The sequence below is a fragment of the Formica exsecta genome, unplaced genomic scaffold (assembly GCF_003651465.1).
Source record: "Formica exsecta isolate Colony F162 unplaced genomic scaffold, ASM365146v1 scaffold138, whole genome shotgun sequence".
Taxonomy (NCBI): domain Eukaryota; kingdom Metazoa; phylum Arthropoda; class Insecta; order Hymenoptera; family Formicidae; genus Formica; species Formica exsecta.
In genome coordinates, this window is record NW_021848711.1 from 1,691,902 (window position 1) to 1,704,663 (window position 12,762).

The 12,762-nt window shown below is 35.8% G+C and overlaps 4 protein-coding genes across 6 annotated transcripts in view; 3 read left to right on the forward strand and 1 right to left on the reverse strand.

Moving 5' to 3' along the window:
• The window catches only part of LOC115245978, a 16,169-nt gene extending 10,681 nt beyond the window's left edge, over positions 1-5,488 (forward strand). The window contains exons 2-4 of the mRNA XM_029824517.1: positions 3,409-3,488; positions 3,579-3,723; positions 4,263-5,488. Coding sequence (XP_029680377.1) covers positions 3,409-3,488; positions 3,579-3,723; positions 4,263-4,358 — 321 coding nt within the window. The 3' untranslated portion in view covers positions 4,359-5,488. The remainder of the gene's footprint in view (positions 1-3,408; positions 3,489-3,578; positions 3,724-4,262) is intronic.
• Positions 5,489-5,830: 342 nt separating this feature from the next.
• On the forward strand, positions 5,831-9,055 carry LOC115246009. The gene is made up of 7 exons (XM_029824564.1): positions 5,831-7,023; positions 7,084-7,245; positions 7,323-7,481; positions 7,628-7,856; positions 7,944-8,030; positions 8,102-8,398; positions 8,703-9,055. Exons 1-7 carry the CDS (start codon positions 5,987-5,989, stop codon positions 8,805-8,807), a joined length of 2,076 nt encoding a protein of 691 aa, XP_029680424.1. The 5' UTR covers positions 5,831-5,986; the 3' UTR covers positions 8,808-9,055.
• An 80-nt stretch (positions 9,056-9,135) lies between these two features.
• On the reverse strand, positions 9,136-12,523 carry LOC115246010 (mitochondrial ornithine transporter 1). 3 transcript variants are annotated; one of them, XM_029824567.1, is made up of 7 exons: positions 12,072-12,523; positions 11,660-11,812; positions 11,437-11,574; positions 10,252-10,488; positions 9,934-10,097; positions 9,568-9,843; positions 9,136-9,464 (listed from the first exon to the last, which is right to left on the reverse strand). In XM_029824567.1, the coding sequence occupies exons 3-7, from the start codon at positions 11,555-11,557 to the stop codon at positions 9,291-9,293; spliced, it is 972 nt and encodes a 323-aa protein (XP_029680427.1). In that variant the 5' UTR covers positions 11,558-11,574; positions 11,660-11,812; positions 12,072-12,523; the 3' UTR covers positions 9,136-9,290. The 3 variants fall into 3 exon arrangements, with proteins under 3 accessions (XP_029680427.1, XP_029680428.1, XP_029680425.1); XM_029824568.1 differs by lacking the exon at positions 11,437-11,574; XM_029824565.1 differs by having other exon boundaries at positions 11,437-11,812.
• Positions 12,524-12,627: 104 nt separating this feature from the next.
• LOC115246007 (histone-lysine N-methyltransferase KMT5B-A) overlaps positions 12,628-12,762 on the forward strand; it is a 15,716-nt gene continuing 15,581 nt past the window's right edge. The window contains exon 1 of the mRNA XM_029824563.1: positions 12,628-12,737. The gene's annotated coding sequence lies outside the window, so the exon portion shown is untranslated. The remainder of the gene's footprint in view (positions 12,738-12,762) is intronic.

Genomic DNA, 12,762 nt, shown 5'->3' on the forward strand with positions numbered 1-12,762 from the left:
ATAATACATTATATGTATAAAAATATAAATCTTTATATATATAATTGCGATTTCCCTAGGCAAAAGAAACGGCTTCTGATGTTTCAGATGTCACGTAATCGATATAATCGACTCGATCGTTGAGTTACAGAAACAACGATCCTCGTCAAACACGCAGAAATTCATTTGCATTATTCCGCAATTACGATAGCCGCCAATTAACTAAAATCAACCGTGTGCGGCAATTATCGTCGTACGATCTGCTCGGCCGCTGGCGCTGCCTATTCCAATTGAGTGAATCCTTTGATCAACTTTGTATTAATAGGTGACTCTCTTTCGGGTTGAGCAATATTTCAACATGTACATACATGTATTAGGATACAAAAAAAAAAAAATAATGAAAAACTTTTGTATCATTTTTAAATATATTAATTTACAAGTTATTAGTGCCGAAATATACAAAAACGAAATAAATTGTTCTTAAATTTTTAGAATTTGTTGAATGGGCATTTTTTATGATTTTTTATTAAATTTTTTTTTTATATAATCTTCTCTCCGTTTTGTCATGCACAGTCTTCTTTGACTGCTTCTTGGTCAAACCTCTTTTGTCGCAAAATATACAATCATATGGTTCTTTTTATTTTATATATTTCATGTTAATTAATTTTCACATATTAATTATTTTATACATATAATGTGCATTTTATATGAAAATAATTATTTTCGAACATATATATGTATGTGCGAAATGGCTTAAATACCCTGAGGTATGAAATACATTGTTTGTTATGTTTGTCAGGATCATATAGTATATTCTCTGTTACGTATAGAGCCGTGGGAAAGATACCCGGAAGCGACATTAAGAATTATCTCGCTTATCAGGATATTGAGCTAAATCATTAGATTAGAACGAAACTTCTCATGCGATAACAATCGACCGAGAACTTTCAAATACGCTTCGTATTATACCCTATGCGTAGCCTACGTAAAGATATATAATACTATTCATCGATTACAATCAGTTTGGATATCGAGTGTATGAGAGTAATTCGTGTGTAAACCGTGTAATTTGATTATAAAGTTATATTAATTTATTAATTGGTAGAGCAAGAAAAGTTTAGGCGCATATATTCCAACGCAATAAAAAAGTTTCTTTTTTTCACCGCGTTTTTCGTGATTGCTTGATATTTTTTATTAATTGCGTCTTTAATATAATTAACCCATATTTTTTTATATAATAAAATATAATTGTTCGATTTGAAATTTTCGTGTTTATTACAATAAAAAGATGTAAATTATTTATTGTACCGAGAAGAGCTATTGTTTCTCTCTCTTTCAAATTACTTGGCGACAAAAGAAAATATATTTTTTTTTTGCGATAGAGTATACGCATTTCGTACAAAAATATACGTCGATTCGAAGTCCGGAAGAAATGTTCGCGCTCGAGTAATTCTATTGTCAGATTCGGATAAGGTCACGGGAGGGAATTAATACGAGAGAGAGCCGCTCGCACAAGATGCACCGGACCACTGTATAAAAACCGAATATCGGGGAATAGTATGAGACGGCGATCTTTATATGCGGCGGGATTTTCTTACAGGTTTCTTTTTTTTTTGGAGGGAGGGAGGGGAGAGGATGAAAGAGTAATCTCATTCTTGTATTCTAAAAACGCTCTTACAAGGGTGCCTCTTTACGACGTGTGTGCTACGTGATCGGTGCGTTCAACTTCGCTCAATCACGCCGAGGATCGATAATAGCGTGGATTCGGGACCAATGGAGAGTAGGTGTATTAAAATAAATAAACGATAACTATCGCACACACAAAAGCTTCAAATGAACTCCTCCTCATGAGAAATACTTGCCGGCGGAGAGAGGACAATTTTTATCACGTCGCGTCGCAGACTAGAATCTCGATTCGTCTTTCCAAGTATCATTAGTCTGGTGATAAGCCTGTAGTTTTATCGAGAAATCTGAAAAGAGCAAAAATAGACGCGCGCGTAGGAAAGAAACGTTCACTTTTTACAACATCGCCATGCGAATGCTGTTTTTAAAATAAGATCAGTCTTTTTGTAAATGATAGAAATAACAATAATGAGATATTTCAATCTATTTTTTTTTTTTTTTTTTTTTTTTTTGTAACAACCGATTTGTTTAAAATAAAAAAAAAATTTAAAGTTTGTTTTCATCACAATCGGGATTCAAGATTTATGCTCAAATCTTTAAAATTACGATGATGTTTCATGAATTTTTATAATTACATAAAATTTTTCCAGCACGGAGAAGGATAAAATTTTTTTCTAACAGTAAGTTTAATTATGAAGACGTTTCATTAATTTTTATAATTATATAAAATTTTTCTAACACAGAGAAGGATTAAATTTTTTTCTAACAATAAGTTTATTTCATATTTTTATATTAATATGTATTTATATCATGATAACAATTTTTATTACAAAAGATATTCGAGAACTCTAATAAATAACGGAATAATATAGTTTTATCGTGAAATTTTACAATTAAGATCCGCGGAATGTTCTGTTACGTAAACGCGGATTAAAATCGCCCACGTTTTCACATCGTCGTCATATTAAGCGCAGTTGATATCGTTTGAATATATGATATCGGATATCGCACACAAATTATTAGACCGTATTTATACCTCGTCATTATATTAGATAAATGAAACTCAAAATTAGACAGCTTTGTTCACCATGTGGAACGCAAACGCGATATCCCTCGAAATTCACGTATCGACCTTTCCCCTTTGTTTGTAAATGATCGTGAAAAATCGAGCAGAGACATAATACATGGAACATGGAACTCCGCAAATTGGCCGACACGAATGGAGGTGTTGCCGTCGTTTTTCGCCGCATTGGCAAATAAATAGCGACAGGAATATCGAGATCGTGGCGATCCTGGTCAAACGAGGTGACCTTTCGTTAGGACGAGTGCTATCTATTCTTTGCTCGTGTAAAGATAAGGATATCTCCGGGCATCTCAAAGCGTAAGATCGCAGTATTTCACCATGACGATACTCCTTTCGCGCACTTTCGATCCTTTTCACAGTTTCCTTCGTACATCGACGGTGTGTCAATTTGATATTAATTTCGATCTAGTTAAAATCGACTTAGTCTTGATCGCCGCACTTTGCGTTGTAAGCTTATTAGGAGCTCATTAATTAAAATTTCATCGACAAGTTTGTGCAAATTCTTCCTTCCATTCTCTCGATTATCTTTACATACTGACGCGGGCACATCCGTCTCAACGAACAAGTAATAATTTAGAAATTATTAATAAACGAAAAAGAATTGAAGAAAAAGGGAGAAGGCAATTTGAAGCAACGTGAAATTGTTTTTTTTACAAAACAACGATGTAATTTTTATATATAATTAGGTAAAATTATGTAATCTCTTAATTTCCGCGTTTCAGACGTTTGTACAACGATGCATAATCATCTTCACCATTGTCGTGTGCTACTATCAATCTTGGGTCAGTGCAGTGAACTGCGAGTAAGCTTTGCATTTTCGTTTGTTCTTTTTTTCATGTTAATGGAAAAAATAGAAAATGGCATAGAATAAAGTGGGATTGCATTATTACAGGAGAAATCCGTATGACCCTGCCTGTCGAGGTGCACAGATAAGGAAACGCTTGACACCGTTGCCTCTCATGCGCACCATAAACTGCGATGAGACTGATTGCAGCAAGCTTCCTAGAATGAAATTCTTAATCGCAATTCTCGATGACGTAAGTAAAAGCCTCTTGTTATCGACATATGTTACGTAACGAAAACACGACATATGTAACGTAACGAAAATTACGAAAATTAAACTCAGAGAGTTTAATTTAATCGTTGTCCTGATTTGATATATTTTGCGAATATTTGCCACGTTTTTAATAAAAAATATAAAAACTAAAAATACTTATGCGAAAGAGAGAGAAAATACACGTATTTTATTTCAAGTATTATTAAAAATGTAAAAGATTAAATAACGCTCTTTAGAATCAAGTTTGCCAAGAGTAAAATAGAAATTAAACAATTATTACAGTTAGATAAATTTCTGTCGTCGTTGTTCTTCCATTAAAAAATTAGTTGGATGGTCCTCTTATTTTTATTATATAATATCAATAATTATAACCTGTTATATAATAGCAAGAAGAATAATAAATTAATGAATAAAATTGATGTAAAACTAAAATTATTAAAATTAAAATTATTAAAATTTGGATAGATTCATTATTTAAGATCAATGTGGACAATTTAATGAGTTTTTTGTTTGTCTTAGAATCCCAGAGACGTCTACCCAGCTGCGCCTTTACCTCTTCATTCGAAGAAGAAGCTAGCGCAGGTCGATCAGCAGGATGTATATATGGATTATTGATTCGGCGATCACGGGATTATGTCGACTCTGCAAAGAGATAACCGACCGATTGACTACTTTCCAGACAAATCACTCTCGTCCGTTCGATTACCTTTTATTATATTATCCGGCCTAATTATACCGTGTTTTTCCTGATTCTACTCCCCAATAGATCTTTTCCTCTCTTTTTCCTCACCTTCTTGCAAATTTGACGAAGCGAAAAAAATAAAAAAAAGTTAAAATGTGCGCGTGCACGCATGTTGTTAGCACCTTGACTTCTCGATAATAAACACCTTGACTAGCATAACGGAAAGAGAAAGATCAGTTTACTATTTCGATCTTGTAAAACGGACACGCGCGAAACGATTACATCCCATAATTTTTAATCATCTTTCAGCATATATTTATTCTGTTTTATATTTTTAAATATAGTATATAATTTCAAATATAGAAATATTAACACTCTTTAGAAATATATATATATAGCGCATTAAACATTCTAATTTTTACTAAACTTTACAAAAATTAATCGCGAAAGTGTGTTTACATTTACTCGTCAATTTTTACTTTTTTACGCAATAATATATTTTAGCTCGTCTTATACACATCTATCGATAGTTTAGAGAAATGGAGCGAAATGTTATTCCACGAATTATTTGAATTAATCTTCCGATTGTTTCGCAAATATACTCTCGCGTTAAAAGGACTAGAAATCTGTGGATCAATTCCCTTTGGATCCGTATTATGCATGCTCGAATAAGATCGTTATGCGAACGGCAAATCAAGTTCTTGTACATAAAAAGAGAGATGTTAAAACGATGTTATGTGTGATGTTCCAGAGTGTTTCGTCTACGTTTCAAATAAAGTATATGTACATACATACTTGATAAGAAAAAGAAGGCTTCATATATATTATATTATATACTTTCGGTGCAACAACTAATCACGTGTATTAATCGTATCGTACAATAAAACTTTAATTATGTCATCGATATATCTATTGTTCTAAAGATTTTGGAAAAATGTGAGGTATACAGTAAATATATACTCCGCTGCTGTAATCATTACTATTTATATATGTTATCGCATTATTTTTCTATTATTTTATTTCTCCACAACAAATCTGTAAAGATTAAACGAATTAATTGATAGAAAATCATTGTGTACAAGATTTTTTATGAGTTCGCATGAAGAGATCTCTCATGAAGAAAAAAATTAAACGTTAATTCTAAAATTATACAAATAAAAAATTATTTTTTGCGAAATATATAATTAATTTGTATGAATTATATCAAAAGTTATCAATTTTTTTCGTTTTTCTCTCTGTCTGCTATCCATGAATCACTCGATATCATAGATAGAAACATAATGTAACAAAATTACAATTCAAGATGGATGCGCGACTGCCGCAAACTTTGTGTTTCGCACACGAGATGTCACGTTAAGAGGACGAAATCAGAACAAATCCACTCATCTACATCACAAAGTTTTCGTGGCGCACGTTGCTTGAGTCAGCTGTGTACCTTGATGTATCCAAACCTCAAACTTTGAACGATAAAGAGACCGGTTTTTTATAAAATCTTCTCCGCGACGTTGACAAGAGATAGAATCTATCGTGAATTATCTAATCGTTCGCCAACTAATTTTCCATGAGTGTGTTAACGCAGAGACTGAATCGCCTGCGATGTACGTACTCGATGTTAAGATTTTGTGACAAGGGCAACTATGTCCAGCGGATGAGCGGCACGCTGTTGAAGCGCGGTCTCGGTAAGCATTTGACGCGTACGTCACAAAAATACCATGTGGCGTGCAATTTGCATCAGTATCGAGAATTCGCGGTACTCTCCGCGGATCGTCAGCAGGTCGACATCGCTCCTCAACGGATCGCCAATGACAGCGGCAAGAGTACTAGGCCGGAGAAAATGCAGGAAAATGAGTATGCTCGCAAGCTGTTTCTGAATTCGATCCACTATTCGAAGACCGTGATGAAGCCGATTACGACGCACTCTTACGTCACGAATGAGAAGGCCCTGGAGCTCCTGGAGCAGGATTGGAGCCTGATGACGAGCGAAGAGATATTGTCGGCCATCAAGAAGCTGTCCTATAATACTTATTGTAACAAAGACCGCATCGATCCGTTGAAATACATGAATGCTTTCAATGCGTTGCGTATAGAGAAGATGAGCGATAACGATTTAAAGATAATGATGCGGCACCTAGTACCATTTCACAATTTTTTAAAACATAGTTTATATAACAGATTTTGCGAACGTCTGGACAGAGTGTGTGTAAAGCGTTTCTTGCACCTGAAGTTTGATGAGATGCTATTACTCTGCGATGTGATATATCAGATGATGCATAGCAATAAATCTGAATATATTTGCTATGCCATGAGGAAATTAGGTAACAAACCTAATAAGCTCACTTCGAAACAACTAGTACAGGTTTTATTCTTTCTGAATGTGTGTCGAAAGCCACCCATAAACATGTACGAGCTTGAATATTATTTAGAGTGGTGGATGAATGACTTGTCGATCAATGAGCTGGCAATAGCGATGTTAGGTTTCTTCAAAACTGGTACGCGAATTAGAAATATCATCTTTCTAGAAGGAATCATAAAAAAAACTATCGCTGAAATAGAGTTTGTGGACAGCGTCAGTATCGGAGCACTCTTCAAATTGATACGGTAAGATAATATCAAATATTCGTTAATTTGAACATTCATTTCACTTTTAATATCTTCCAGATTTAGTATGCAGCTCACGGTAATCCCTACGTTTCAGGAATTATTGAAAGCTGTGATTCCGCACGAGCCGCGTTTTACGCTGATGTCTCTGACACACATCGCACAAGCTTGTGGGAAGGTCTCGTTATATAATAAGGAGCTCATAGATAGAATAATTAGAAGGTAAATTTTATTTTAATCTGTGTATACTGCCGTAAAATGAAGATAATAAGTAATGCATATGACTATTATACTCTCAGATTTAATAACGAAATAAAAACCGCGAGACTAAAGGACTTCGAGAGATTTATGTTGGTGCTTGCTAATTTCAACTTTGATCCGAGCAACAATATCTATCAAAATGTGATCGAAGAACTCAGGGCCTCTTGGGACACAAGGCGAGCTCAGGAGATATCAGAGTAAGCGTTAAAGCAATAATATATCTAAATAAAAAAAAAATTTTTTGCATTAAAGTAAAAGTCGCGAATTTTCTCTTTATATCTTTCTCTGAAAGATAAAAAATTGTGTTATTTCAGATATATTTATAACATTTTTTTCACGACAGGCATCCACAAGTAGCTTCACGTATTTTAGGATATTTGGCGGTGTTAAGTATATACCCCACGGATCTGATTGGACGTGTCATGACGCGCGAACATCTTGACAAAATATGCCACGGCCAGTATATTTACCTCACACGCGAATATTGCGTGCTGGACTATAGCCTCCGGCTGGAAGTACCCGACTACAACGGGCCATTCCTTAAGCCCTCTATATGTGATTTTTTAGAAAAAGTATGCAGAGACCGTCCGTCTGTAATTACATTGTTGTAAAAATTCGAGAAAGTGATATATATTAATGGATCTAATCGTGTCTTACAGAAATATTTCCAGGAATATTCCAAGACTGGCTCGGCGGAATCGAGCCGGGGGAATCAGCTTTGTACAAGCGTGTTACAAACGTGTCAGGTACCTATATTGTCGTATAATGGATAATCCCTTCTCTTTACATATACTTTTACAGATGCTCTCATTCACAGGAATTGTTTAACAGTACATCGAACATATCAGTTGTCCGACCGTTGCCACATTACGCGCCGCCGGACATCGTCTTCTGTCTGGACGAACAGAATCAGCTCGTACCATTGGAGGAATTTCTATCCCAGTTTCAAACGAGTGAGATCATGCGTGTGGACAAAGAAACTTCGAAGAATGTCAGATGGATTGCTCTCGTTATGGCTCCTCATGGACTTCTAATGAGGAACAATGATTTACCTACCGGAATGTTAGCTGCTAAACTAAGACAGTTGTCCATAATTGGATATACGCCAATCATGGTAAATTTTATGAAAGACAGCAATAAAATATATCAATCTGGTTAAAAATAATGCGAAAGTTTGAAATGCATATGTGTATGAAACTGTATAATTCTTTGAATGTTAACTTGAAATTTCATGTTAAAATTTTTTTCTACAATTGTTGATGGAAATTCATAATTTAAGTAAATTTTTGTAATTTTTGATATCGTTAACTACGATAAACAGTAATTGAAATTTATAGAAATGTGTTGAGAAATTTAGTGTTAGAATTATGTTGATTAGAATAAGACAAGTAATAAAAAAATGTTCTGAATTTTTACAGATATCATATATTTCTTGGAACAAATGTGCATCAACGGAGGAGAGATGTCATTACATCAAAAAGCTTGTATTTAGAAATAATGCATCAGGATTGTCCAACAAATAATATCACGAATATTTCTCGCATCACTTTATATTTAACTAATAAACTTTATATTTTGATTTGCGAGTTGTTAAATATAGGTCACTAAGTTCCATCTTCCATTATTTACATTTCTGTATAATGGCTCACATGTAAAAATAGTTGTATATTAACTGAACGATCCTTATTACAATCTTTCCTACATTCTTGTATAATCATGTATATAAAAAATTAGGAGAAAAATAATTATATATTTGACTACCTCTCTCTTATGAATTGGAATATAATGTCATTGTGTAAATATATCTTAAATACAGAAAAATATTTAATTATATAATAACTTTTGAAAATGTTAATAACAATTATTATACATATTGGACATATATCATTTTCTAATATTTACAGGTATATAGGCGATGTAGAGTACGGCACACAATTTGACCAGTTTAGAATTTTCCTATCATCAGATTCAAGAGGCATGAGAAAACGAAAATACTGAAGCCGGTTTCAAAAATAATTGTACATAAGTTTCTTCGTGTATTCGACGGTGATGAACAATGTCGCGGTCGCCGGTACCGTTCTTATTAAGGTCGGTGTCAATCCGTTGTATAATGCGCCGATGCCTTCTTGCCGCACAATATTTTTGAAGATTATTAAGGCGGGTGTTTTTAAGTTTTGCACCTAATTAAAACAAAAGACGGGAATTACATCTTTTTTCACTAGATATTTAGCATTATTACGGCATGCTACTGTTAAGTGCGCTTTTTCAGCGATGAAGACGAACCTGTATTCTGCTTTTAACCACATCAGCGGGAAATATCGCTAGCCAAAGCATCGTGCCACCCACCGCGCCGGCCACCATCGTTCTCTGCCAGCCGATGTCGTCCCGTTTCTGACCCTTCATCGTCAGCAACTCTCTCGTGGCCTCGTAACCACCGAAGAAGAAGAAATAGCCTGGCATCTCTCGGGCTATCGTCGACGACAGACCTGTAAACAGGCCTCTTACACCTTGCTCCTTAAGAATCTGTCTCGTTAGATTCCACGGCCCTATGCGAGGTTTCTAAGAAACAACGAATAACGACGATGTCAAAATACCATTCGTAAGTTTACAATGTCAAATTAAAAGCTACCGTCATCGGACGCTATTCACCGTGGATTTATTCGTGGCTGTTTGCATCTGTTCGACTTCCTTCATCGCCTGCAACTTGCATTTTATCAACTCGGTCGGACATAGTGTCAGCGACGAGAAAAATGCAGCAAAGAAGCCGGCGCAGGCGTTGCTGAAGGAGTTCAGTTCTTTTACGCTCTGTGCACCTGTAAGAGAAAATTAATCGTTTGTTTAAAAACAACGATTATACATTTTTTGATATTTACATATTATATTATATCGGGTGGGTGACGTATAGCTTTGTTTGTCAAAAATTTTTTCGCTTTACGGAATCGTGAATGAATACGTTTTATATTTTACCTAATAAATGGGCGATCGCTTTCTGACATCCGCCGTATGCCGCGAATAATACTGAATTCTCGGCGACGTTGGCAGCCACCGCGGGGATTGTTCCGGCGTACAAACCCCTTGCGATACCGTCTGTCCTTAATGTACGCAGAAAGCAATTCGTCATGCCTTTATATATGGACGGAAACGTCTGCATTTTTACCTTCACCGTGTCCAGCGGTTGGCCTACGTAGACGAGTGCTACACCGCCTATAAATGTTAAAAAATATTACCCAATTTACGACGTGAAAACGCATATATGATATGTCACATATATATATGACGCGGTATTATAATAAAAAATAACTCTTATCTGATACTAGTTTAAACCAACAAGTATAAATATTTAAAAGAAAAGAATATCAATTTTAATGTCAAATATTAAAATTAGATCTAAGCTATAATATATCTTGCTATAAATTTGCAACTCTTGTCAATATACATGATATAATTTTTAAACAAATCGTTATAAAAACATGTAATATATTTTCTCAACAAATGCAAAGCATTTTTTTTTCTCTTTTTCTTTTTTTTTTCTGACGTAAAAGACACGATCCCGCGTCAATTTGATCGATTACTAGTTTAGATTTCTCAGTTGATTACACTTATATGATATGAAAGATAACTTACGAGACTGGGGTAATCCCGAAACGTTATCTTTCCGTCAAATGTACATAAATAAATTTTTTAATTAATAAATTGTAGAAACAGCAATAAATATAACATAATTGAAATTTTATTTAGAAAATGCAAATGAATTATTTGCAATATAATATTACAATAGAAGTATCAGAGATAATACAATTTAAATAAAATGTTCTTTACGTTAATAAAATATTTGACGATTTAAAAATTTCAGATATTTTCAGTCTTTAGAATTTTTTTATTTTTATATATTCTGCAACTTTTTATTTTTATGCTTTACGATTCTATATAGATCGCTTTAACAAAAAACCGTCGCGATTTTATATTCCTCATAAACTTTTTCGTATAATATTGCTCCAATATCTCCGCGCATCCCATGAGCTGTCATAGGCAATTTCTGCTGCATATTCGCATCGGCGCACGTGACTTTGGATACCCCACGATACATGATTGTTCGTAAGTGTGTAAACAGAAGGATACCGCGTATAAAAACGCGATTATAGTGGACATTACCAAGCGAGCCGGCAACGAAATCGATCACGCCGTCCTTGATGTTTCCCATCGTGTGATTGTTCTCCTTCGGCACGTGGGGCATTTCCGCGCTGATCGTCCCGACGATACTTTCCGTCGTCATCGCGATATTCGCTCTTACTTAAAAAAAAAAAAAAAAAAAAAAATTTCTCTGACGCAATTACGTGTACCGTTTCAGTCAGACAAGTATACAATCAGTACCCACCGCGTGCAACGGGAATGGGCGATACTGACGATCGAGCGTTTCGTAAGACAGTGTGTATCTAAAGAGAAGCCGCTATCGCGCGTGGTCATTCACGTCGTTGTCGATGAGCAGGTTCGGCTCGAGAAATCCCCGGCCCCTTCATCATAATATTCTCTGGAAAAGAGAGACTATATTAGTTCGCGTCTTATATTTGAAAGAAGAATTTTCGTTCTTTAGATTAAGTTTGTATATATTGTATATAATTATGTTTCCGGGAATAAATTATTCGTATAAAATCGTAAGTAATTGAAAAATAATTCTCATGTTATTTTTTTATATTGTCATGTGTGAAACCGCGACATAATATAAAATTCTTGAGATGTTTAATTAACGTATTGGCGATATAAATAAAGTGTACGTGATAAAAAATTACGTATCACGCGGATCGCTGAATCCGCTGGCGAGGACAGATTAGATCCCGATCGCAGTTGCTAAGTTACGGGAGGACGCCGGAAGATCATCTCCGCGACGAGGTCGTCATGGAAACGCAGTGCCGCATCCCTGGTCGCGCATAAGTCACTAGAAGAGCTTCTTTCCCCGGCCGCTCTAGTCTCGACGGACGATTCCGCGACCGCGCAATTCTCCATCCGATAGTCCGATCGCCATAATCGTCTCATCGTGATTATACGCTCGGGCACTGTCGCAGGACCAGTATCTGCATGCTAGACGACGAGACGTTGCGACGTGAAAAATCACTAAGGCTGCCACCAGTCGCGGCAGCGCCTGGCTCTGGCATCCGGGCAAGAGACATATGCTCGGAATACACGAATCACGTCAGGCACGACGTATCCGACGACATTGTGCTGCGACATTCCAAAACATGAATTCGCTCCGCGATAGTCGCGATTGACATTCGTCGTCAGCCGTTGTCGTTTTTCTTTCTCTCTCCCTTGCTCTTTTGTCACCCGCGCGAGGAGGCAGAAGCGAGGATAGAGAACGCGTCGCCGGGGACGGGGACGCAGGCCGACGACACCGTCGTCGTTCATTGTCGCCGAATCGCGAGAGGGCACGTACAAGAGAGAAAGAGAGAGACAGACAGGGCAAGAGCATCGCACGAGAGAACG